General features: G+C 54.0%; 1 protein-coding gene across 3 annotated transcripts in view; it reads left to right on the forward strand.

Annotated features, from left to right (window-relative positions):
* Window positions 1-27,433, forward strand: part of LOC127566827 (lysophosphatidic acid receptor 5-like) — a 54,791-nt gene extending 27,358 nt beyond the window's left edge. The window contains exons 2-3 of one of the 3 annotated variants that reach the window (XM_052009328.1): window positions 5,102-5,211; window positions 24,798-27,433. In XM_052009328.1, the coding sequence (XP_051865288.1) occupies window positions 24,798-25,973 (1,176 nt within the window). In that variant the 5' untranslated portion in view covers window positions 5,102-5,211 and the 3' untranslated portion in view covers window positions 25,974-27,433. Of the gene's footprint in view, window positions 1-5,101; window positions 5,217-24,797 lie in introns of all 3 variants that reach the window. The other 2 variants (XM_052009330.1, XM_052009329.1) reach the window with 2 other exon arrangements.
* The last annotated feature ends 271 nt before the right edge of the window (window positions 27,434-27,704 follow it).

Here is a 27,704-nt window from a genome sequence, read left to right on the forward strand (position 1 = left end):
TCTATATCACACTGTATCCATCGCAGGTCTTCTACGCTATTCACAACTCCACCAAACTTGGTCTTATCTGCAAACTTGCTAACCCATCCATCACCACGTAGATCAGTTACAGATATGGGTGAAGAAATGGCAGATGGAGTTTAATCCAGGAAAACATTGTCACTTGTACTGAGGTACAGTGAAAAACTTGTCCTGCATGCTGTTCGTACAGATCAATTCATTAAGCAGTGCATTGAGGTTGTACAGGGTAAAAACAATAACAGAATACAGAGTAAAGTGTCACAGCTACAGAGAAAGTGCATTGCAGGTAGATAAAAGGGTGCGAAGTCAAACAAGGTAGATTGCGAGGTCAAGAGTCCATCTCATCATAAAAGGGAGTATACAGTTGGAGCTCTAATGTCAGATAAGATATCTTTATGAGTCACATGTACATCTAAACACACAGTGAAATACATACTTTTGCGTAGCCTTCTGGGGCAGCCCGCAAGTGTCGCCGTGCTTCCAATGCCAACATAGCATGTCCACAACTTCCTGACCCGTACATCTTTGTGGAAGTCCAGAGCTCCCTGAAAGTGGCAACACAAGTCGTCAAGGTGGTAACAAAGGCGTACGGCACTGAGTCAGGGCACTGAGTGTAAGAGTTGGGAAGTCACGTTGCAGCCGTATCAAAATTTGGTGAGGTTGCACTCAGGGTATTGTGTGCAGTTCTGGTCTCCCCATTACAGGACAGATCCGGAGGCTTTGTTGCAGGAGGGGTTGCTGCCTGGATTAGAGTGTATGAGCTAATAAGTTGGATACATTTGGGCTGTTTTCTCTGAAACATCGGAGGCTGAGGGGAGACCTGACAGAAGTTTATCAAATTATGAGAGGCATGGATAAGAGTAAACAGCAGGAAACTTTTCTCCCTGAGGTAGAAACATCAAATACTGGAGGACGTGCATTTAAGGTGAGAAGTGGGGAAGGTTTAAAGGAGATGTGTGGGGCAAGGTTTCTTTTAAACAGAGTACTGTAGGTGCCTTGACTGGGCTGTTAAGGGGAGTGATGGAAGCAAATATGGTGTTTTTTAGAGGCTGTTAGATTAATGTGCAGGGAATGAAGGGATATAGACCATGTACAGGCAGAAGAAGAGTTGAATTTGGCATCGTGTTTGGCACAGACATCATGGGCTGAAAGGCCTATTTCCATGCTGCGCTGTTCGACGTTCTGGGTAAAAATGTATCACCTCACTGAAGTTTAGCGAGCTCTTAATTGTATGTGATTTTACAAACTGCTGTCAGGTCTCCCCTCAGCTTCCGATGCACCAGAGAACAGAATCCAAATTCCAAGGAAAGAATCCAAGTAATCCAAATCCCCTCCTTCTCCCCATCTCCCCACACCCCTGCCTCTCCCCATCCACCTCACTCTGCCCCCTGTCCCCACACCCCTGCCTCTCCCTCCCCCCACGCCCCTCTCCCCTACCCCTCTCCCCACCACCCTCCCTCTTGCCCTCTCCTCACCCCCTCCACATTCCCCTCCCTCTCCCCTCCCCCATCCCCACACCCCTGCCTCTCCCTCTCCCCCCCACATCCCTTCCCCACCACCCTTCCTCCCTCTCTCTCCTCACCCCCTCTCCATTCCCCTCCCTCTCCCTCCCCCCACACCCCTGCCTCTCCCTCTCCCCCTCCCTCTCCCCACCCCCTGCCACTTCCCTCTCCCATCCCATCACTCTCTCCACACCCCCTCTGCCCACACCCTCTCTCTCCACGCCCCCTCCCTCTCCCTCCTTATCTCCCCATCCCCATCCCTCAACCCGCCCTCCCCACAACCCTGCCTCTCCCTCCTCCCTCACACTCTCCTCATTATCCACTCCCCTCCCTCTTCCCCCTCTCCCCATACCCTGCCTTGCCATCTCCCCTCTCTCCCTCCCTCGAGCGAATACTCTCCAACTCAGGCAATATCCTCCGAGAGTCACAGAGTCACACAGCACGGAAACAGGCCCTTTGGCCCAACTGGTCCATGCTGACCAGGATTCCCATACAAGCCAGTCCCATTTACCCCCTGTTTGGCCCAGAGCACTCTCAACCTTTCCCGTTGATGTCCCTGTCCAAGCGTCTTCTAAATGTTGTTATTATACCTGCCACAACCACTTCCTCTGGCAGCTCGTTCCAAATATGTACCACCCTCTGTGTGAAGAAGTTCAGTTAAATCTTTCCTTCTCTAAACATATGCCCTCTTGTTCTCGATTCCCCAACCCTCGTAAAAAAAAGACCGAGTGCATTTACCCTATCTATATCCTTCATTATTTTATACACCTCTCTAAGATCCCCAGAGACACAAGAGATTCTGCGAATCCGGAGCAACACACAAGAAGTGCTGGAGGAACTCAGCAGGTCAGGCAGCATCCGTGGAGGGAAATAGCCCAGATTCCTTCTTCTTCAGGCCTCGGCCTCTTCTGTCTCCTCTCGGCTTATTACACCTTCTTCCCCCACCCACCTACCTTCCCCCATCTCACCCGGACTCGCCTGTCACCTGAACTCACCTCTCCCCTGCCTGTGTGTGTGTGGGGTCCTTGCCCTCCCCCCTCTACCTTCTGCTACTCTTCCTCTCATCCTGCTAAGATAAGGAGAGATCTTTACTAGTCACATGTACATCGAAACACATGGTGAAATGCATCTTTTGTGTGGAGTGTTCTGGGGGCAGCCCGCAAGTGTCACCACGCTTCCGGAACTGACATAGCACGCCCACAACTACCTAACCCCATACGTCTTTGGAATGTGGGAGGAAACCAGACCACCCAGAGGAAACCCACGCAGACACGGGGAGAAAGTACAAAGTCCTTACAGACATTGGCTGGAATTGAACCCAGGTCGCTGGCGCAGTCATAGTGTTACGCTAACCGCTACACTATGTCTCAGCCCAAAACGTTGACTCTACTGCTCATCCTGTCCTGCTGAGTTCCTCCAGAACTTCGTGCATCCCTCATTCTCCTCCACTCCGTTTAATAAAGTCCCAACCTGCTCAACCTCTCTTCACAACTCAGTCCCACCCCACCCCCTGAGACCCGGCAACATCCCCATTAAATCTTCCTTGCACTTCCTCCAGCTCAAAGGCACCTCTCCCATTGCAGATTGAGTAAAACCAGATATGATACCCCAGGTGTGGCCTCACCAATGCCTTGCACAACCACAACATCACATCAATGGTCCATTTCCTGACACAGGTTCTGCCTGACCCAGCGCCTTTGTGTGTTGGTATTGGTATATTATTGTCACTTGTACCGAGGTCCAGTGAAAAACTTGTCTTGCATACTGATCGTACAGGTCAATTCATTACACAGTTCAGTTACACTGAGTTAGGGCAGGGTGCATTGACGTCGTACAGGGTGCATTGACGTCGTACAGGGTGCATTGAGGTAGTGCAGGGCACGTTGAGGTAGCACAGGGCACGTTGAGGTAGCACAGGGTGCACTGATGTAGTACAGGTAAAAACAATAACAGTACAGAGTAAATTGTCATAGCTACGGAGAAAGTGCGGTGCAATAAGGTGCAAGTTCAAAACAAGGTAGATTGTGAGGTCAGAGTCCATCTCATCATATAAGGGTACCATCTTATCACAGGTTTTATCACAGTGGAGTAGAAGCTGTTCTTGAGCCTGGTGGTACGTGCCCTAAGGCTCCTGTATGCTCTACCCGATGGAAGAGGAGAGAAGAGAGAATGACCATTGGCAGTCTCTTGAGCCTGCCCTGAATGATGAAAGCCAAACGCCTTGTTCACTGACCTGTCAACCTGCGACGCCAGTGTCAGGGAATGATGTACATGCGCCCCTGGGTCCTTCCATTGTACAGGTTTCCATCTCCTTGGGGTGTAAAAGAAAAACCAGGATGATGCTGGAGGAACTCAGCAGGCCAGGCAGCATTCACGGAGAAAAGCAGGCAGTCAACATTTTGGGTCAGGACCCTTCTTCAGGACTGAAAATAGGGAAAGGGGGGGAAGCCCCAGTACATAGGAGGGAAAAGCAGTGGGGAAGGGTTGTGGGGGTGGAGGTGGGTGTGTGTGGGGAAGAGGGTGTGGGGTGTATGGGTGGGGGAGGGGGTGGGTGTGTGTGTGTGTGTGTGGAAGGGGTTGTGGGGAAGGGGGTGTGGGGGTGGGGAGGGGTTGTGGGGGTGGGGTGTGGGGAGGGGTTGTGGGGAAGGAGTGTGGGGGTGGGTGTGCGTGGGGGTGGGGGTGGGGGTGAGTGGGGGTGGGGGTGAGGGGTGGGGTTGTGGGGAAGGGTTGTAGGGGTAGGGGTGTGTGTGGAAGGGAGTGTGGGTGAGGGGTGAGGGTGTGGGGTGGCGGTGTGTGGGAGGGAGGGTGGCGGGGTATGTGGAAGGGAGAGTGTGTGGAAGAGAGGGTGTGGGGAAAGCTGGTAGGGATTACTTTCAGCCTGCTTGTGTCCTCCACTGCTTTTCCCCCCTCTCTCTTGGGTTCCCCCTTTCCCGATCTTCAGTCCTGAAGAAGCCTCCTGACCCGAGACATTGACCGCCTGCTCTTCTCCACGGATGTTGCCTGGCCTGCTGAATTCCTCCGGCATCACCGTGTTTTGACTCCCCCCATCTCGATGGCACCATCTGCAGACCTTCCGTCCTCTGACTCTCCCCTCAGGGTTCTTCGCCTTGACAGCTGAAAGTCCCGGCTCCTCCTTTGACTTCCCAAAACACAAACACCTCGAATCACTTCTCCCATCAGTTCTGTCACATTTCTCTCAAAACACAAAGCCTTGACATGGTTCCTCCAATGTAACCCAACCCTCAAAGTTTGATACAGTGGGAAGGTGACTGGTTGTCTGTCATATATTCACAGCATGGGGAAACTCCCAACCCCACTGTCACACACTTCCTGTCGTGCGGTGAACAGAACTGCATGTTGTACTTCAGAGAAACAGACATTTCGCTGGTTAGCAAAGCTAAAAACAGAAACCGACTCCCCTCGAAGCAGAAAGGGCTGCATCCCAGGCTCAGACCTCATCGAGCCATCCCCCCAGAGCCACCTGCCTGGCTGTTGATGTTCTTTGACCACATTTTCACAGCTGGTGTTTTCTGATAATTGACCGCAGGGATTTCAGTAACTAACGTTCTTCCCCACAGACAGAGAGAGGAAAGGATCGAGAGAGAGCTCCATCAGAAATCCTCCGCCTCCTCAGTCTGACTGATGTTCCACTCCAGGTGAAAGGGGACGGCGATCCTGGCAACGAAAGGTAAGGTGGGTCGGCATTCGTGTTGCCAGCGGTGGGATGGCAGGCACTTTGTGTGCGTGAGAGAGAGAGGGAGGTGGGGGGCAGAAGGCAGGGGAAGTATACGACTTGGACCGCGGATACCGCGCTGACTCAAATGTCCCATTTCCATCAACCCACCACTTCCCTGTCCACCAAATCCTCCTTCTGCCTCCCCCAACACTCCCTCCCCCCACACTCACTCCCTCCCCCAACACTCCCTCCCCCCACACTCACTCCCTCCCCCCACACTCCCTCCCCAACACTCCCTCCCCAACACTCCCTCCCCCCACACTCCCTCCCCAACACTCCCTCCCCAACACTCCCTCCCCCCACACTCACTCCCTCCCCCCACACTCCCTCCCCAACACTCCCTCCCCAACACTCCCTCCCCCCACACTCACTCCCTCCCCCCACACTCCCTCCCCAACACTCCCTCCCCAACACTCCCTCCCCAACACTCCCTCCCCCCACACTCACTCCCTCCCCCCACACTCCCTCCCCACACTCCCTCCCACTCCTTCCCCCACACTCACTGCCTCCCTCCCCCACTCACACCCTCCCCCCACACTCACTCCCTCCCCCAACACTTCCCCTCCCTCCCTCCACACTCCCCCTCCCTCCCTCCCCACACTCCATCCCCATACCCCCTACCCTTACTCCTACCCTCACTCCCTCTCCACACTCCATCCCTCTCCCTCCCTACCCTCAATTCCCCTTCCCTCCATCCCTCCCCACCCTCAATCCCACTTCCCTCCCTCCTTCCCCACACTTCCTCCCCACACTCACTCCTCCTCCATCCCTCTCGCTCCCCACCCTGACTTCCCCTCCCTCCCTCGCCCCCCACATTCACTCCCCCTCACTCCCTCCCCACACTCACTCCCCCTCCCTCCCTCCCCACATTCACTCCCCCTCCCTCACTCCCCACACTCACTCCCACACTCACCCCCCTCCCTCCCTCCCACACTCACCCCCCTCCCTCCCTCCCCACACTCACCCCCCTCCCTCCCCACACTCTCTCCCCTCCTTCCCTCCCACTCACTCCCCCTCCTTCCCACTCACTCCCCTACTCTCCCTCCCCCTCACCCCCACCCTCCCCCTCACCCCTCCTCACCCTTCCCTCCCCCTCATCCCCCTCACCTCCCTCCCCACCTCCTCCCTCCCCCTCCCTCCTCCCCCTCCCTCCCCCTCCTGCCTCCCCTCCCCTGCCTCCAATCCCCCTCCCTACCTCCCTCCCCCTCCCTTCGTCCCACCCTCCTCTTCCTCCCACCCCCTTCCTCCCTCCCCTCCTTCCTCCCACCCCCTCCCCCTCCCCCCTCCCTCTCCCTCCCTCCCTTCCTCCCTCCCTCCCCCTCCCTCCCTTCCTCCCTCCCTCCCCCTCTCTCCCTTCCTCCCTCCCTCCCTCCCTCACCCCCTCCCTCCACTCTCCCTCCCTCCCGACACACCTTCCCCCCTCCCTCCCTCCTCACACACCTTCCCCCTCCCTCCCTCCCCACACTCCCCCCTCCCCTCCACACTCCCTCCCCTTCCCTCCCCCCACTCCCTCCCCCCTCCCTACACTCCCACCCGCCACTCCCTCCCCTTCCTTTCCCCACTCCTTCCCCACATCCCCTTTGCTCCCTCCCCACACTCACTCCCCCTCCCTCCCTCCCCACCCTCAATCGCCCTTTCCTCCCTCCCACCCCACCCTCAATCCCTCTTCCCTCCCTCCCACCCCCCCCTCAATCCCCCACCCTCAATCCCCCTTCCCTCCCTCCCCACACTCCCTCCCCTTCCATCCTCTCCCTCCCCTCCCTCCCTTCCTCCCTCCCCCCAACTCCCACCCCCCACTCCCTCCCCACCCTCAATACCCCTCCCACCCTCCCCACCCTCAATCCCCCTCCCTCCCCACCTTCAATCCCCCTCCCTCCCTCCATCCTTCCACTCTCCCCCTCCTTCCATTCCACTCACACTCTCCCTAGTCTCCCGCCCTCCCTCATCCTCCCTCACTTCAATCCCCCTCCATCCCTCCCTCCCCACACACTCACTCCCCCTCCTTCCCTCCCACTCACAGCCTCCCCCTACTCTCCCTCCCCCTCAACACCTCCCCCTCCATTGCTCCCTCCTTCCTCCCCACCTCCCGCCTCCTCCCTCCCCTTCCCTTCCCCTCCCCCTCCTTCCCTTCTCCTTCCCCTCCCTCTCCTCCCCCTTCCATCCCTCACCCATCCCCACCCTCTCCCCAACCCCTCACCCACCATTCCCCCTCCCCCACAATCCCACAACCCCCTCAATCTCCCTCCCCCACCCACTCCCCCCTCCACCCCACCACCCACTCCCCAACCCCTCACTCACCACTCCCCCTCCCCCACCACCACCCCCACCATCTCACTCCATCCCCCAACCCTTTCCAACCCACTCCCCAACCATACTCCATACTCCGTGTGGTCTAACTAGAGTTTTGTAGAGCTGCATCATTTCCTTGCAGCTCTTAAAGTCGATCCCACAACTTATGAAAGCTAACATCCCATAAGCTTTCTTAACTACCCTATCCACCTGTGCATCAGCCACTTCTCATCAGCCCAGCTCTGCATCCTATCAATATCCCCCTGCAATCTTCGACAGTCCTCCACACTATCCACTACACCACCGATCTTTGTGTCATCTGCAAACTTGCTAACCCACCCTTCCACCCCCTCATCCAAGTCATTAATAAATATCACAAAATGTAGAGGTCCCAGAACCGACCCTTGTGGGACACCACTGGTCACAGCCTTCCAATCTGAATGCACTCCCTCCACCACAACCCTCTGCTTTCTACAGGCAAGCCAATTCTGAATCCATTCGCCCAAGTGTCCCTCAATCCCATGCCCTCTGACCTTCCGGAGAAGCCTACCATGCCGAACCTTGTCAAACGTCTTACCATTTAGACCACATCCACTGCACTACCCTCATCAATCTTTCTGATCACCTCCTCAAAGAGCCCTATCAGGCTTGTGAGACATGATCTTCCCTTCACAAAGCCATGTGGCTGTCCCTAATCAGTCCATGATTCTCTAAGTGCTCATAGACCCTCTCTCTTAGAATCCTTTCCGACAGCTTACCCACCACAGACGTAAGGCTCACCAGTCTGTAATTCCCTGGACTATCCCTACTATCACTACCAAGTGTGAGGAGTTGCATTTTAGGAGGACAAATCAAGGGAGGACATACACAGTAAATGGTAGGGCACTGAGGAGTGTGGAGGAACAAAGGGATCTGGGAGTTCAGATACATAATTCCCTGAAAGTAGAGTCACAGGTAGACAGGGTTGTAAAAAAGGCTTTTGGAATCCTGGCATTTATAAACCAAAGTATTGAGTATAGGAGTTGGAATGTTTTGGTGAGGTTGTATAAGTCATTGGTGAGGCCAAATTTAGAATATTGTGTGCAGTTCTGGTCGCTGAACTACAGGAAGGATGTCAGTAAGATTGAAAGAGTGCAGAGGAGATTTACAAGAATGTTGCCGAGTCTTCAGGAGTTGAGTTATAAGGAAAGATTGAGCATGTTAGGACTTCATTCCTTGGAACAGAGAAGAATGAGGGGAGATATGATAGAGGTTTTCAAAATGATGAGGGGTATAGACAGGGCTAATGCAAGTAGGCTCTTTCCACCTGTATTAGGAGAGATAAGTATGAGAGAACATGGCTTTAGGGTGAAAGGGGAAAGGTTTCGGGGGAACATTAGAGGGAACTTCTTCACTCAGAGAGTGGTGGGAGTGTGGAACGGGCTGCCATCTGATGTGGTAAATGCAGGCTCGCTCTTAACTTTTAAGAGTAAATTGGATAGATACATGGACGAGAGAGGTCTGAAGGGGTATGGGCTGGGGGCAGGTAAATGGGCCTAGCCGAATAATGTTTCAGCACAGACTAGGAGGGCCGAATGGCCTGTTTTCTGTGCTGTAGTTTTTCTATGGTTTCTATGGTTTCTACCTTTTTTGAATAAGGGGACAACATTTGTCACCCTCCAATCCTCCAGTCCCATCCCTGTGGACAATGAGGACTCAAAGATCCTAGCCAACGGCACAGCAATCTCCTCCATCACCTCACGGAGCAGCCTGGGGAATATCAGGCCCCGGGGACTTATCTGTCCTAATATTTTCTAACAGCTCCAACACATCTTCTCTCTTGATATCTACACGTTCTAGAACATTAGCCTTACCAGCACTGTCCTCAGTGTCATCAAGCCCCTCTCCTTGCTGAATACTGAAGAGAAGTATTCATCGAGAACCTCACCCACTTCCACAGCTTCCAGGCACATCTTCCCACCTTTGTCTCTAATTGGTCCTACCTTTACTCTCATCATCCTTCTGCTCTTCACATATGTGAAAAATGCCTTGGGATTTTCCTTAACCCTACTCTCCAAGGCCTTTTCATGTCCCCTTCTTGCTCTCCTCAGCCCCTTCTTTAGTTCCTTCCTTGCTACCCTATATTCCTCCTGAGACTTGTCTGATCCTTGCTGCCTACACCTTATGTATGCTGCCTTCTTCCTCCAAACTAGTTGTTCCACCTCTCTCGTCACCCTGCCATTCCTTCTCTGCCTCACTGGGACAAATTGACCCCCGAGCAATGACCACATCTCCATAGTACATTTCCCTTCAAAAGTGTCATCCCAATTTACACTCCCATGTTCTGGACTTAGAAATTGCCCTTCCCCAATTAAATATCTTCCTGTCCTCTTTGCTCCTATCCTTGTCCGTGACAATGTTAAAGGTGAGGGACCAGTGGTCACTGTCCCCCAAATGCTCTCCCACCGAGAGATCTGTAACCTGACCCGGTTCATTACCTGATACTAGATCTAATATGGCATTCCCTCTAGTCGGCCTGTCAACATACTGTGACAGGAATCCGTCCTGTACACACTTAACAAACTGCGCCCCAACGACACCTTTGGGACTAAGCAGGTGCCAATCAGTATTTGGGAAGTTGAAGTGTCCCATGATAACAACCCTGTTATTCCTGCACCTTTCCAAAATCTGCCTCCCGATCTGCTGGAGTCGATTGGGTGGCAGATTTTGTATCCCTGCTGCTACTGGGGGGCTGATAGAATACTCCAAGTACCTGCTCCTTTCTTGTTCCTAACTTTCACCCATACTGACTCCACAGCACCCCGCGACTCCCCACCCACCTACTCCCCCCCACCCCTCCCCACACTCCCTCCCACTCCCTTCCCCCACACACTGCCTCCCTCCCACACACTCCCTCCCCCCACACTCACTCACTCCCCCCACACTTCCCCCCTCCCTCCCAACACTTACTCCCCACACTCCCTCCCACTCCGACCCCTCACTCCCCAGACACTCACTCCCACCCCACTCTCACTCCCCTCCACAGTCCCCACACCCCCTCCCTCTCCCCCCACTCCCTCTCCCCCCTCTCACTCCCACCCTCTTAATTTTCCCTCTCCCTCTTTTCCCTTCTTTCTACCTTTCCGAACGCAATCCCTCCACTTCCCGTTCCCTTCCCATCCCCCCTGCCCACTCCCCTCCCATCCTCTCCCCACTCCCCTCCCATCCCCCCTCCCCACTCCCCTCCCATCCCCCCTCCCCACCCCTCCCATTCACCCTCCCCCCTCTCCTCCCCATCCCCCTCACCCCCCACCCACCTCCCAATACCCGCTCCCCCTCCCACTCCTCCACCCCCTCCCCTCCCCATGCACCCTCCCCTCCCCACCCCTCACCTCCATGCCAATCGCCCTTCCCCTCACCCACTCCCCTTCACCCACTCACCCTCCCCCTCCCACTAGTTCACCCCTCCCCTCCCCCTCCATCCCACTCCCCCTCCCCCCACACACTCCCCCACCTCCCACTGCCCGATCTCCCCTCGTCCTTTCCCCCTCCCCCTCTCCCCCTCTCCTCCACCTCCCCTCCCCCTCTCCCCACCACTCCCCTCCCCCTCCCCAACCTCCACTCCTCCACTCCCACTCTCCCCCACTCCCCCCTCACCCTCACCCTCCATCCCACTCCCCCTCCCCCTCACACACTCCCCCACCTCCAGCTGCCCGATCTCCCCTCGTCCATTCCCCCCTCCCCCTCTCCTCCACCTCCCCTCCCCCTCTCCCCACCACCACTCCCCTCCCCCTCCCCAACCTCCACTCCTCCACTCCCACTCTCCCCCACTCCCCCCTCACCCTCACCCTCCATCCCACTCCCCCTCCCCCTCACACACTCCCCCACCTCCAGCTGCCCGATCTCCCCTCGTCCATTCCCCCCTCCCCCTCTCCTCCACCTCCCCTCCCCCTCTCCCCACCACCACTCCCCTCCCCCTCCCCAACCTCCACTCCTCCACTCCCACTCTCCCCCACTCCCCCCTCACCCTCACCCTTCTCACCCTTCCCCCTCTCCCCACTCCCCTTCCCCCTCCACATCCCCTTCTCCCCCTCTGCATCCCCTCCTCCCCTCCCCATCCCACTGCCACATCCCTCTCCCCTCATCTCTCCCTCCCCAACCCCTCCCTCCTCATCTTCCCCATCATCTCACCCTCATCTCCCCATCCCCCCCAATCTCCCCATCCCCCTCATCTCCCCCTCCCCTTCATCTCACACTCCCCCTCTACATCCCCTCCTCCCCTCCACATCCCCTCCTACCCCTCCACATCCCCTCCACCACATTTCCCCTCCTCCCCTCCACATCCCCTCCTACCCCTCCACATCCCCTCCACCACATTTCCCCTCCTCCCCTCCACATCCCCTCCTCCCCTCTACATCCCCTCCTCCCCTCCACATCCCCTCCATAACCTCTCCATATCCCCTCCTCCCCTCCACATCCCCTCCTCCCCTCTACATCCCCTCCTCGCCCTCCACATCCCCTCCACATCCCCTCCTCCACTCCACATCCCCTCATCCCCTCCTCCCCCTCTACATCCTCTCTACATCCCCTCCTCCCCTCCACATCCCTACATCCCTCTCCCTCCACATCCCCTCTACATCCCCTCCTCCCCCTCCCCTCCACGTGCCCTCCTCCCCCTCCCTGTGCCCTCCTCCACCTCCATATCCCCTCCCTCTCCCCTCCTCCCACTCCTGCTCCACATCATCTCCTCCACATCCCCTCCTCCCTCTCCTCCACATCCTCCTTCCACATCCCCCCTCCCCTCCCACTCATCCTCCACATCCACTCCTCCCCTCCCCCTCCTCCCTCTCCCCTCTCCATCCCACTGCCACATCCCCTCCCTCCCTCATCTCCCCTTCCCCTCATCTCACCCTCCCCTCCACATCCCCTCCTCCCCTTTGTCTCCCCTGCCCTTCCACATCCCCCTCCTCCCCTCTCCTCCACATTCCCTCCTCCCTCTCCCCCTCTGTCTCCAGATCCCCTCCTCCCCTCCCCTCCTCCCCCTCCACATCTCCTCCCCCTCCTCCCCTCCACATTCCCTCCTCCCTCATCCCCCACCCCTCCCCATCTCCTCCCCTCCACATCTCCTCCCCTCCTCCCCTCCACATCTCCTCCCCTCCTCCCCTCCTCCCCCTCCTCCCCCTCCATATCCCCTCCTCCCCCTCCACATCCCCTCCCCCTCCACAACCCCTCTCCACTTTCTCCCCTTCTCATCCCCCTTATGTCTCCCCTTCTCTCCCATCTTAGCCTTGCCCAATCACTCTCCCCTGCCCCTCAATCACCCCCACACTGCCCCTCAACCACATGCCCCTCCCCTACAAAATCTTCCCCCTTTTCCAGCCCTTCCTCCTCTCCATCCCACTGCCCACCCTTTCAAGCAGTCCCCACTTCCCCCACACTCTACTCCCCAACACCATGCTCACTCCTTCCCCCCTCTCACCCCCTCACCCTCTCACCTTACCCCATGTCTCTCACCCACTGGTCCCCCTCTATCACTCCCCTCCTATCCCCTTCCTGTCCGCTCGGACAACACTCAACCCCTCTCCCTCCTCCCCTCAACCTCTTCTCTCCCCACCCTCTGTCTCACACCCCCTCTCCCTCTCACCCTCTCTCACACCCCCTGTCTCCCTCCACTGTCAACAATTCCCCACTCCTCTCTCCCATCCCCATCTCTACCTCTAGTCTCTCCCCCTGTGTCCACCCTACTCTCCACCCTCTGTCTGCACCCTCCGCTCTCTCCCCACTTCTGCCTCAGCCCCTGTCCCCCTCACCTGCCTCTCTCCCTCCTACCAGCTCCACTCTCTACCACCTCTATACCCACCCTCTTTCCCCCTCCCCTTCTCAACCCCTCCCCTCTCTTCACGCCTCTCCCCACTCCCCCTCAACATCTTTCCTCAATACCCCCACATACCCTCCGCCCATCACCAACTTTCCCTCAACCGCTCGCTCTCCCCTCCAACCTGCTCTATCCCCTCCCCTGTCTCTTCCCATCTGTCTCCCTCTCAACCCCTCTTCAGCCCCCACTCTCCCACTTACTCTCCTCCAACCCTTCTACCCGCATCCCAACAATCCATTCTCCTCTGCCACACCCCAAACTATCCCCCATGCTCCTCTCCCTCTCCACACAGCCCACACCCCTCGACGCTCTCTCACCCCCTCACTAAACCCCCCTCCCTACACCCTATACACGGCCACCTACCCCGCTGCACACAGCAGCCACTACACGCACTCTCCTGCCGCACTCTCCTGCCGCACTCTACACTCCACTGCACACATGCCCCCACATCCTCCACTCGAAACACACTCTGTCACATCCCCCTCATCCCCCTGTCCCCCCTCGACCAACCCCCTCGACCAACTCCCTCGACCCCCTCACCCCCTCGCCCCGCCCCCTTTCACTCCTCCTCCACTTCACTCCTATTCCCATCCCCCTCTACGCACCTCTCTGCATCCCCTCTACAGAATTCTCTGCATCCACCCTCCACATTCCCCATCAACAAACTCCTTGCCTCCACCTCCACACACCTCTCTGCTTCCCACCCTCTGCCTCCCCTCTACACACCACTCTGCCTCCCCCTCTGCCTCCGCCTCCACACACCACTCTGCCTCCAACCCTCTGCCTCCCCTCTACACATCTCTCTGCCTCCCCTCTACACACCACTCTGCCTCCCCTCTACACACCTCTCTGCCTCCCACCCTCTGCCTCTGCCTCCACACACCACTCTGCCTCCCCTACACATCTCTCTGAACCCCCCCTGCATCCACCCCCTGCGTCCCCCCTCCACACACTTCTCTGCATCGCTCCTCTACACATCTCTCTGAACCCCCCCTGCGTCCCCCCTCTACGTCACCCCCTCTGCATCCCCCTTCACACACCCACACTCGCTGCCCTCTACCTCCCTCTTCCCTGCACTCTCTCCTCCTTCCCCCACCCCTCCTTCCCCACACCCCTCTTTCCCCCACCCTCCTCTGCCATTAACTCCCTTCCACCCCCAACCTCTCTCTCCCCCTCTTTTCACCCACCCACACACTCAACCCCCTCCCTCCCCTTTCCCCTCTCCCTCCCCCTCCCTCCACAAATCCTACTCTCTGCCCCCTCTGTCCACCGCCTCCTCATCTCTTTCTCTCCTCCCCTCTCTCATCTATTTCCTTCCCCTCTTCCCCCTCATCTCTCCCCTCTTCTCCCCCTTGACTCTGTCCTCTGCATCTCCCCCTCATCTCTCTCTCCTCCCCCTCTCTCCCTCCCTGTCTATCTCTCCTCCCTCTCTGCCCCTCGTCTCTCCCCTCCACTTATCTCCATGTCTCTCTCTCTCCTCCCCTTCCCCTCGCCTCGCTCCCTCCTTCCCCTCGCCTCACTCCCTCCTTCCCCTCTTCCCCTCGCCTCACTCCCTCCTTACCCTCGCCTCACTCCCTCCTTACCCTCGCCTTGCTCCCTCCTTCCCCTCTTGCCTTTGGCTCTCTCTTTCCCCTCACCTCGCCCTCTCCTTTCCCTCTTCCCCTTATCTCACTCTCCTGTGTCTCCTTCCCCTCTCTCCATTGTCTCCTCCCCTCCATCTCTCTCCCCTCTTCCCCCTCATCTTTCTCTCCTCCCTGTCTCTCCCCATTTCTTTCCTGCCCCCTCATCTTTCTCTCCATTCCCCTCTCTCTCCTGTAGTCTCTCCTCTCTAGTCTATCTCTCCTCCCCTTCCCCATTCTGTGCTGTCTCTCTCCTCCTCTTGACCTCTGCCCCTCACCCCAATCCCTCTCTCTCATCTCTCTAACTCTCCTCCCCTCTCTCCCCTCCTGTCTCCCCCTCTCTGCCTCATCTCTCTCTCTTTCCTCCTTCTTTCATGTCTCGCTGGGCCCTCTTGCTTCTCTTTCTCTTCTCCTTTCTTTCGCCCTCTCCCCTCTCTCCACTACCTTACTCTCCCCCTCTCTCCCCCACTTTGTCTACCCACTCTCTATGTCCTTTATCACTCTCTGCTGTCTCTGAATTACCCCTCTCTCTACCCCACCACTCTCCTCCCTCTCTCTATGCCTCATGCTCTGTCCTCTCTCTTTGTCCCTGCATTCCACTCACTCTCTCCCCATCCTTTCTCCTCCCCTCTCTCTCACATTTCTCTCCCCTTTTTCTCCTCTTTCCCTTCTTTTTCTCCTCTCTCCCCTGCCTCTCTCTCTACCTTTCTCCCTCTTTGCCTCCACATTCCCCCTCCACCTCTCTCTCTGCCCTGTCCTCTCCTCCTCCCCATTTCCCCCTTTCACTCCTCTCTCCTCCCCACTCTCCCTGCCTCTCTCCCTCTTTCCCTACTCACTCACTCACTCCTGCTCTCTCTCTCTCCATCTCTTGTCCCTTCCCCTTTCTCTCCCCTCTCTGTCCCTTCCCTCACTCACCCTCTCTCTCCCTCCCACAACTCTTTCCATCTAACCCTCTCTCTCTGCCTCTCCTCTCTCTCTCCTCCTCTTTCCACCTCTCTGCCCCTCTCCAACCCTGTCCTCCCTCTCTCTCAATCTCTCACCCCCTCTCTTCCTCCTTTAACCCATCTCCCTCACTTTCCATCTTTCCCGCCAACTCTTCTCCCCTCTCTCCCCCACCCCTTCCCCCTCTGCCCCCTTACTCAAACCTCTCTCTACCCTTCTTGCTCTCTCGCCCTCTCTCCCTTCTCTCTTCCCTCCCCTCACCTCTTCCTCTTCTCTCTCGCCCTCACTCCTCTCTCTCTTCCTCATCCCTCCCTCGCCCTCTCCCCCACACTTGTCCCCTTTCTTCGACTTCTCTCTACCCCCTTGCTCTCTCACCCTCTCTCTCCCTTCTCCCCTCTCTCTCCCTTCTCCCCTCTCTCTTCTGCCCCCCTCACCTTCCTCTGCCCCCTCTCTCGATGTCCTTATCCATGGAATGATCTGTCTTGTTGGCACGCAATACAATCTTTTTTCACACGTGATTACAGTAAACCAATTCCAATTCATAATCCTTCTTTCTCCTATTCCTTCTCTCTCTCTCCCCAGTCCCCCCTCTGCATCTCTCTCCCCCTTTCTTGCTCCCCAGAGAGGGAGAGAGAGGGATGAAGGGGAGAGAGAGGGAGGGAGGGTGGGAGAGATGTGGAGAGAAGGTGAAGGGAGGGATGAAGAGCAGGATATAGTAGGGGAGATGGGGTTGAAAGAGAGCAGGAGAGAAAAGGGGTACAGAGGGGCAGAGGGGGGATGAATTTAAATTTAGCTCTTCCCTGGTTGGATTCCACTGGATTGGATACAAAACTGGTTCCACCATGGAAGACAGAGAGCGGTGGTTTCGGGGTGTAATTCTGACTGGAGGACAGTGCTCAGTGGTGTTTCACGGGGATCAGTGCTGGGACCTCTGTTGCCTGTGATGTTTAATAAATGACAATGTGCACTTTGCGGATTGTCATTTGCAGACAGTTCTTGTGCAAGTTTGCAGAGCTGTGAATCGTGAGGAAGGTTGTTCAGGGATACAGCAGGTTATAGATTGGTCAGAAATATGGGCAAAGAATTGGCAGATGGACGTCAATCTGGACAAATGTGGGGTCACACAGTCACAGAGTACTACAGCACAGAAACAGGCCATTGAGCCCATCTAGTCCATGGCAAGCTGATCTGCCTAGTCCCATCCACCTGCACCCGGACCATCTCCCTCCAAACCCCTCCCATCCATGCACCTATCCAAAGCTCTCTAAAAATGTTACAATTGAACCGGCATCCACCACTTCTGCTGGCAGCTTGTTCTACACTTGCACCACCCTCCGAGTGAAGAACTTCCCCCTCAGGTTCCCCTTAAATCTCTCACCCTAAACCTATGTCCTCTAGTTCTGGTCTCACCCAACCTGAGGTGTAAAAGCCTGCATGCATTCACCCTATCCGTACCCCTCATAATTTTGTATACCTCTATAAGATCTCCCCTCATTCTCCTGCGCTCCAGGGATTAAAGTCCTAACCTATTCAAACTTTCCATAGTAGCTCAGATGCTCGGCATCCTCGTAAAATTTCTCTGCACTCTTCCAAGCTCATTGATATCTTTCCTGCAGGCAGGTGATCAGAACTGCACACAACTCTCCAAAGTTGGCCTCAATACTGTCTTGTACAAGGTATTGCCTTGTACAAGGTGTTGCACAATCGGAAGTCAAATGTAAGGAGGAAGTCTGCAGTAAATGGCCATTGATGTACAGAGGGATCTTGGTGTGTTTATCCATAGCTCACTGAAAGTGGTCACACGAGCAGATAGGGTGGGAAGGAAGGTGTACAGCATGCTTTCTTTCATTGATCCAGGTGTTGAGTATCAGAGAAATGTTGCAGCTGTATAAAACATTGCTCATGTCACATTTGGACAATTATTTGCAGTTCTAGTTGCCCCATTACAGCAAGGATGTGGAGGCTTTGGAGAGAGCATAGAAGAGGTTGTTGCCTTGATTGTAGTGATATTGGTTTACTATTGTCACTTGTACCGAGGTACAGTGGGAAAACTTGTCTTGCATACCGTTCATACAGATCAATTCATTGCACAGTGCAGTAACACTGAGGTGGTACAGGGTGCATTGAAGTAGCAGAGTGCACTGAGGCAGTACAGGGTGCATTGAGGCAGTATACAGTGCATTGAGGTAGCACAGGGTAAAAGCAATAACAGAATACAGAGTAAAGTGTAACAGCTACAGAGAGAGTGCATTGCAGGCAGATAATAAGGTGCAAGGTCAAACAAGGTAGAGTGTGAGGTCAGGAATCCATCTAATCTTATATGGGAAATGTTCAATATCCTTATCACCCTGGGATAGAAGCTGTCCTTGAACCTGGAGGTGTGCGCCCTCGGGCTCCTGTATTGATTGCAAGCCTCTCAAACCCCACTATCATATCTTCTTGCACCCCAACCCCTGGCAGCCAATACAGGCAACCGCCAATCTCTGTGTAAGAAAAAAACCTTGCCCTGCACATCTTTAAACTTTCCCCCTCTCACTTTAAATGCAGGACCTCTAGTCAGATAAGATATTTATTTGTTAGTCACATGTACATCGACACACACAGCGAAATGCATCTTTTTGCTTTACTGAGAATGTGCTGGGGGGCAGCCCACAAGTGTTGCCACTTTTCCAGCACCAACATAGTATTCCCCACAGCTCCCTAACCCACAGGCCACAGGAGCAGCTGGAGGAAACCCACGCAGACACATGGGAAGAATGTACAAACTCCTGACAGACAGCAGCGGGGATTGGATCTGGGTTGCTGGCTCTGTAATAGTGTTACGCTAACCACTACACTACTGTGAGTCCTTGACGTTTCTACCCTGACTGCCCTATCGATGCCTCTCATAATGTAAGAAGGTTCCATCAGGTCTCCCCTCAGCCTCCAATGCTCCAGAGAAAACAACCCAAGTTTTTCCAATCCGTCCTTTACAGCTCGTACCCTGCAATCCCTGCAGTATCCTGGGGAATATCTTCTGTGAACCCTCTCTGAAGCCTTCCCATCTTTACCAGAATTTGGGCAATTGGAATTACATGCAATACTTCAAGTTTGTCCTCACCAAAGTTTTATAGAGGTGCAATATGGATTCCTGACATTTTTACTCAGTGCCCTGTCTGATGAAGGCAAGCATGTTATCTGCCTTCTTTAACACCTTGTCTACGTAGAACAGTACAGCACAGAACAGGCCCTTCAGCCCACAATGTTGTGCTGACGTAGCTAATCCCTCCTACCTGCAGAATGATCATATCCCTCTCATTTGTTTGCCATCCAAGCCCCTCTCAAAAGCCCCCAATGAATTTGCATCCAGCACCCTATCAGGAAATGCATTCCAGGCATCCACCACTCTCTGAGTAAAAAACCTTACCCCTCACATCTCTTCTGAACCTACCACCCTCTCACCTTAAATGCATGCCCTCTGGTATTGGATTTCTCAGTAATGGGAAAAAGATATTGCTTGTCGGCCTGATCTATGCCGCTCATAATTTTATACACTTCCAACAGATCACCCCTCAGCCTCCGCCACTCCAGAGAAAAGAGCCCAAGTTTGTCCGGCCTCTCCTGATAGCACATGCCCTCTAATCTAGGCAGCATCCTGGTAAACCTCCTCTTCACCCTCTCTAAACACTCTTCCTGTAGTGAAGTGACCAGAATTGCATACAATACTCTAAATGCAGCCTACCCAGAGTTCTATAGAGATGGATCATAACTTGACTCTGCTTCTCAATACCTTATCAGTGAAAGCAAGCATTCCATAAGCCTTCTGAACCATCGTATCTTTCAATGAACCATGGGCTTGCACCCCCTGGTCTCTCTGCTCTTCAACACTGTTAAGGGTCTTGTCATTAAGAGTGTACTGCCTCTTGACATTAGTCCTCACAACACCTCACATTTATCCAGATTAAACCCCATCTGCCATTTCTCTGCCCACATCTGCAGCTGATCGATATCACACTGTGTCCATCGCTGGTCTTCTACACTATTCACAGCTCCAGCAATCTTGGTATCATTGGCAAACTTACTAACCCACCCACCAACGTATTCATCCAGGTCATTTGTGTACATCAAATACAGCAGAAGTCCCAGCACAGATCCCTGTGGAACACCACTACTCACAGGCCTCCAGCCTGAATAAATCCCTTCAACCACCACCCTCTGTCTTCTATGGGCAAGCCAGTTCTTGAGCTACACAGCCAATTCTCCACTGACCCTGTGCATCCGAACTTTCTTGATTAACCTATTATGTGGGACCTTGTCAAATGCCTTACTGAAGTCCATATAGATGACCTCCATAGCTCTACCTTCGTCAATCTCTCTTGTCACCTTGTAAAAAAACTCAGCCAAGTTACTAAGATATGACTCGCCCTGCACAAAGCTATGTGTGGTTTCCCTAATCAAGCCATTGGATTCCAGATGCTCCTATATCCTACCTCGAAGAATTTTCTACAGCAATTTCCCTACAACTGATGTGAGACTCATCGGTCTATAGTTCCCCAGATTTTCCCCTGTTCCTTTCTTAAATAGAGGAACAACACCTCACCTGTGGTCAAAGAGGACACAAAGATTCTGTTCAAGGTCCCAGCAACTTCCTCTCTCACCTCCCTGAAAAAACTGGGGTATATCCCTTTGGGCCCCGGGGTCTTATCCACCTTAGTGCTGTTTAGGAGACCTAACACTACTTCCTCCTTGACCTCTAAATGCCCTACCATGTTTCCACCCTCGAGTTCCAATTTCTGAGTCCTACTTGTCCCTTTCCTGGGTAAATATGGAAGATAAATACTCATTCAGAACCTCACCCACATCCTCTGCATCCAAACATAGATTCCCTTCTTTATCATTCAGTGGTCCTACCCTTTCCCTCGTTATTCTCTTATTCCGTACGTAGGTATAAAATGCCTTTGGATTCTACTTGCTAAGGACTTTTCATGGCCCCTTCTGGCTTTCCTAATTCCTTTCGTGAGTTCATTTCTGGCTTCTTTATAGCCTTCACGTGCTCTATCTTCTGAACCTCTACATACTTGTCCTTTCCTTCTTGACTAAGTTCATTACTTCTCTGGACATCCAAGGTTCCCTTGTTTTGCCATTCATGTCCTTCCTTCTCATCGGGACAGACCTGTCCTGCACCCTATGTATTTTATTGCTGAATTGCCCTAGTTCCTGGTATTTACTGTTGTCAAGTGCACCAAGATACAGCAGAAAGCTTTTGTCTTGTATGCCATCCAGACAGATTATGCCATACACAAGTTCATCCAAAGTAGTAAAATGGAACACAGTATGTGGAATGTCATGTTACAGTTCAAGTGCAGGTCAAAAAATAGTGTGTGAGGGCTATGGTGAGTTTGCTTGGGAGATGAGTTCCTCTTTTAGCAGATGAAGTCCGTAGAAGAATCTGGAAGCAGTGAGGCATCCTGGAACCTGGTGGAACGTGCTCTCAAGCTTTTGTATCTTCTGTCCAATGGGGGAGGGGAGAAGAGAGAATGACCAGGGTGCGAGAGATGCCAGATTGTGTTGATTGCTTCCCCAAGGCAGCAGAAAAGTAGATGGGACTAGTGGAGAGATGATGGTTTTCATGATGTACTGGTCTGTGTCCAGAATTCTCTGTGGTTTCTTGTGGCCCTGGGCAGAGCCGTTGCCAGAACAAAGCCTGATTGCATCTGGACAATGCTTTCTATGGAGCATCTGTGAAAGAATTGGCTAGGGTCATTGGGGAAATTTTGTATTTCCTCACCGTGCTGAGGAAGTGGAGTGCTAGTGTGCTGCTTTGGTCATGTGGTTGGACCAGGACAAATTGTTGGTGATGTTTACAGTTGAAGCTCTCAGCCATCTCCACCTCAACACCATTGGTAGCAGGGACATGTGCTCCAGCCCACTTCCTGAAGTCAATTACCAGCTGACATTGAGGGAGGGGTTCTTGCCACGACACCATGCCACTCACCTCCTTGTCTCCGTCCTGTACTCTGGCTCATCGATGGGAGCACAATGTGGTCCTTGCCAATGGAGCTGTTTCAGAGATGGGCGAGAGGTTCAAGTCCCTGGGCATCCACATCACCAGAAACCTCTCCTGGTTGCTCCACCCTGGTGTTCTGATCAAGGCAGGGATCATTGGGAATGAGGGAAGGGTTATTTGGGAATGGGACAGGGGTCATTGGCAGGCATCATTCAGGACAGGGCAGTGGTTGGAATAAGCCAGGGGTCACTGGGAATGGTAGAGTCAATGGGAATAAAACATACAACAGTACAGCACAGAACAGGCCCTTCAGCCCACAATGTTGTGCCGACAGAGCTAATCGGTCCTACCTACAGAAGGCCCATATCCCTCCATTTTCCCCTCATCCAGGTGCCCATCCAAGTACCTCTTAAAAGCCCCCAGTGAATTTGCCTCTATCACCCGATCAGGCAACGCATTCCAGGCATCCACCACTCTCTGATTAAAAAAACCTACCCATCACATCTCTTCTGAACCTGCCCCCCCCCCCCCCCCACCTTAGATAAGCATATGGAGGAATTTAAAATAGGGGGATATGTGGTAGGAAGGGGTTAGATAGTCTTAGGCAAGGTTTGAAGGTCGGCACAACATTGTGGGCTGAAGGGCCTGTTCTGTGCTGTACTGTTCTATGATTCTGTGATTAAATGCATGCCCTCTGGTGTTGGTTCACTCAATAACAGGAAAAAGAAATTGTTTGTCCACCTTATCTATGCCCCTTATAATTTTATACACTTCCAACAGATCACCCCTCAGCCTCTGCCACTCCAGAGAAAAGAGCTGAAGTTTACCCAGCCTCTCCTGATAGCACGTGTGTTCTAATCCAGACAGTATCCTAGTAAACCTCCTCTGCACCATCTCTAAAGCCTCGACATCCTTCCTATGGTGAAGTGACCAGAATTGCATGCAATATTCTAAATGCAGCCTAACCAGAGTTCGATCAAAACTTCTTGAATCTTATATTCAATACTTCAACTAATGAGAGCAAGCATTCCATAAGCCTTCTTAACCACCCTGTCAACCTATGTAGCCACTTCCAATGAGCCATGGACTTCCACCCCAAGGTCTCTCTGCTCTTCAATACCATGAAGGGTCTTGCCCTTTGGAGCGTACTGCCTCTTGACATCCATCCAACCAAGGTGCAACACCTCACGTGTATCCAGGTTAAACTCCATCTGCCATTTCTCTGCCCACATCTGCAACTGAGCTACAGTACATCACCAGTCTTCTACACTATTCACAACTCCTGTTTGCTAACTTACTAACCCACCCATCAACATACTCATCCAGGTTATTTATTGACATCACAAATGGGGAAAGCGGAGGAGTCGCATATGGGTCAAAAGTCGATTATGGGACGGGTCATTGGGAATGGGATGGGGTCATTCATAGTGGGATGTCGATGGGAATGGGTTGGGTCATTGAGGATGGGGCAGGGCTCACTGGGAAGAGGGCAGCGGTCATTCAAAATTGGCAGTGGAGTCGGGCCATTTGGAATGGGGCATGTTTAATTGGGAATGGGATGGATTTGGGAATGGGGCTGTCATTGGGATTGGGAATGGGAGGGGTCATTGGGAATGGGGCAGGGGGTCCACTGGGAATGGACAATCGCCAGCCAAACACCCAACCTATACCAATTCCACTTACATGCACCTGTCGACGTCAATGGTGCTGAGGTCAAGAAGGTTGAGAGCTTCAAGTTCCTAGGAGTGAACATCACCGATGGCCTGTCCTGGTCCAACCACTTAGATGCCACAGCCAAGAAAGCTCACCAGTGCCTCTGCTTCCTCAGGAGGCTATAGAAATTCAGCATGTCCCGTTTGACTCTCACCAATTTTTATTGATGCACTATAGAAAGCATCCAATCTGGATGCATGATAGCGTGGTATGGCAACTGCTCTGCCAAGGGCCACAAGAAACTGCAGAGAGTTGTGGACACAGCCCAGCATGTCACTAAAGTAAACCTCCCCTCCATAAACTCTGTCTCTACCTCTCGCTGCCTTGGTGAAGCAGCCAGCATAATCAAAGACCCCACCCACCAGGGTTACGCACTCTTCTCTCCTCTCCCATCAGGCAGAAGATAAGAAAATTTATTTATTCTTTTATTTCTCACACATACATCAAAAGACACTTTCAAATGCATCATTTTTGCATTACTGGGAATGTACTGGGGGCAGCCAGCAAGTGTCTCCACTCTTCAGGCGCCAACATAGCATGCCCACAGCTCCTGACCTGTACGTCTTTGGAATGTGGGAGGAAACTGGAGCACCCGGAGGAAACTCACGCAGACACACGGGGAGAACGTACAAACTCCTTACAGACAGCGGCGGGAATTGAACCCGGGTTGTTGGCGCTGTAATAGCGTTAGCTAACTGCTACCTACCATGCCACACGAGAGCACACACCACCAGGCTCAAGGACAGCTTCTCTTCCACTGTGAGATGAGATGGACTCTTGACCTCACAACCTACCTTGTTGTGACCTTGCATCTTATTGTCCACCTGCAATGCACTTCTCTGTGGCTGTTACACTTTATACTGTGTTCTGTTATTGTTTTTACCCTGTACTACCTCAATGCACCCTGCACTACCTCAATGCAGTTTGTACTACCTCTATGCGCTCTGTACTACCTCAATGCAGTTTGTACTACCTCAATGCACCCTGCACTACCTCAATGCACCCTGTACTACCTCAGTGTATCTGCACTGTGTAATGAATTGACCTGTACGATGGGTATGCAAGACACTTATTTCACTGTACCTCGGTGCAAATGACAATAATAAGCCAATCATAATACCACCTCTTCCCCCAGATGCAGGCCGACCCGGGATCCTTTTCCAGACCGCCCGAATGCCCCGCTGTAAATGAGTCGAGTCTGCCCAGCTGCAGGGATCATGATGAGATCCACCGCCTCCAGCTGGCCTGGCATGGGCTGGTGCTGAGCGTCGGCTTCCCGCTCAACGCTGTGGCCATCTGGGTCTTCGTCCGCCTGCTGCGGCTGCGGACGGTGGTGACGGTGTACCTGGCCAACCTGGCCGTCTGCGACCTCCTCTTCACCCTGACCTTGCCCCTGAGGATCTTCTACTTCGCCACGGACCTCTGGCCGCTGGGCAACGTGCTGTGCCAGGTGGCAGGCTCCCTCTTCCAGCTTAACATGTACGGCAGCTGCCTGTTTCTGGCGGCCGTCAACGTCGACCGCTACCTGGCGCTGGTCCACCCGCTGCGCTCCCGCCCCTTTCGCCGGCGCCAGGTGGCCTGGCGGGTGTGCGGGGTGGTCTGGGCGCTCATCCTGCTGGGATCCATCCCCATGGCACTCGCCCACGACACCAGCAGCTGCGAAGGCATCAATGCGAGCGTGGAGGTGCGCTGCTTTGAGAGCTTCTCCAACCGCGACTGGAAGACGGAGCTGCTGCCGCTCGTTGTGTTGGCCGAAGTGCTGGGTTTCCTGCTGCCTCTATCCACCGTCCTCTACTGCTCCGTGCGCATATTGCGGGTGCTGGGGCACGGCGGGAGCAGAGCGGCAGAAGGAGAGGCGGACAGACGGCGGAAGAAAGTCCGCCTCCTCCTGCTGGCCAACGCCGGGATCTTCATCCTCTGCTTCCTGCCCTACAACCTGCTCCTGGCGAGCTACGCCGGCCTGAGGGTCGAGAACTCCCAGTCCGACGAGTCGGTGAGGGTCCAGCTCCGCTTCGCCCTCCAGATCGCCATGCTCCTGTCCAGCTCCAACTGCTGCCTGGACCCCCTCGTCTACTACTTCAGCACCGAGGGCTTCCGCGCCACATTCCGGGCCAGGGTCATCCCACCAGATGGTTCCGTCGGCGCGAGCCGGGGGCGCTGGACGCTCCTGCTGACCTCCAGGAAGAAGAAGAGGCGCGGCACCAGGGCTTCAGATCCCGGGTCGCCCCCTGCGGAGGGGGAGCTTGTGGAGAGGCGGGAGAGGGAGGGGAACGGTGAGGTGTGGGAGAGGAAGGGGGAGGAGTGCTTGTAGGAGGGGGGCTGACCAAATCCCCGTTTGAACACCTTCAGAGCAGAACACTTACCGTTCAATCCTACTCTCCCGATCGACCCCCACCCCTTCCAGTTCATCCCCACTCTCCACAATCCAGTGGAACCCAGCTCTTCCCATTCATTCCTACCGTCTGCACTCCCAATGGGACCACCACTCCTTGCCATTCATTCCCACTCTCCACACTTCCAATGGGCCCCAGTTCTTTCCATTATTTCTCACCGTCTGCACTCCCATTGGACCCCACCCCTTCCCATTCACTCGTTGTCCACACTCCAATGGGACCCCCGCCCCTTCCCATTCACTGCCGCTGTCCCAATGAGACCCCCGCCCCTTCCCATTCACCCCCACCGCCCGCACCACCTAATGGACCCCATCCCTTGCCATTCACTCCCAACCATCCCAACGAACACTGTGGTGACTGACAAACAGTCACACAGAAACTGAAACCGGTAGCTATAAAAGAGCTTTATTTACCTGGACAAGCACGGATACTTGAGATCTCAGTAGAGACTTGCTGATCTCAAGGTGCATGAAATATTTATGCCCTTACGAACAAAGGCAACAGCTTGAGAGTCAACACAATTTCCAATGTCTGCAACGACATCGATTACTTTAATATTTTCAGCTGAAAATGGTTGCACTGAGCTGAGAGAGTGTCAGCTGCAAGGAAATGTTAGACAGACTGGTTTGTTTCCCCCGGAGCGTCGGAGGCTGAGGGGAGACCTGAGAGAAGTTTCTAAAATTACGAAAGGTGTAGGTAGGGCAGACAGAATCTTACCCCTAGGGTAGAAATATCAAGTAACAGTCAAAATCCAGGCGAGTGTGAGGTGTTGCAGTTCGGGAGGTCAAATGTAAGGGGAAAGAGTGGTAGGACCCTCAGGCACACTGACGTAGAGAGGGGGTGCAAGCCCAAAGTGGCAACTTAAATCTATCGGGTGGCAAAGAATGAATATGGCACGCTTGCCTTCATTGCTGGTGGCGTCGAGTATAAGATTCAGGAAGTCATGATGGAGTCACGCTGCATCTGTTGTGTGAGGGATAGATATAGACAGCCGGTCTCTTTTCCCCGCGGTAGAAATGTCAAATCTGAGAAGGCGTTGCATTCGTTTAGAGCCGGGAGAGTCCAAAGGAAATGTGCGAGGCGTTCTTGTTTTACAGAGAGGGTTGAGGGTCCGTGCAGTGGGGTTGCCAGGCGCAGTGGGGGAAGCAGAAGTGATAGAGATGTTTAGGAGTCTGTTAGATGGGCCCATGAATATGCTGAGAATGGAGAGATGTGGACTACGTGCGAGAGAAGGCATTAGATGTCCTTAGCTTAATGAGCCCAGCACAACGTCGTGGCCCGAAAGGCCCGTTCCTGTGCTGCAATGTTTCATGTCCTGTGGCACTTACAATCTGTATATTTTTTCTATAACAACAATAAACTTGAAACTTGGACCAGACTGATTTTGTCAATCAGCTTATCTGACATAGATATAGCCATATCTGCTGTCTCTCAATAGTTGGGATCTTTAGGTACACGGAGATTCAGCCCCCACAAGACAAACCTCGTGTGTGTCTGTCCTCAGAACCTGTTATATCATCCGTGCGAATTACTTTGTCCCAGCACATGTGTTTGAACATTCATTGGTGACTAGTCCATGAGAGTGCGCTCTCGTTGTTAAGATGAAGCTCAGAGAACAGCGCAGGAAGAGGCCCTTCAAACCACGATGT

Source organism: Pristis pectinata, chromosome 46, assembly GCF_009764475.1.
Source record: "Pristis pectinata isolate sPriPec2 chromosome 46, sPriPec2.1.pri, whole genome shotgun sequence".
In the NCBI taxonomy this organism is placed as follows: Eukaryota; Metazoa; Chordata; class Chondrichthyes; order Rhinopristiformes; family Pristidae; genus Pristis; species Pristis pectinata.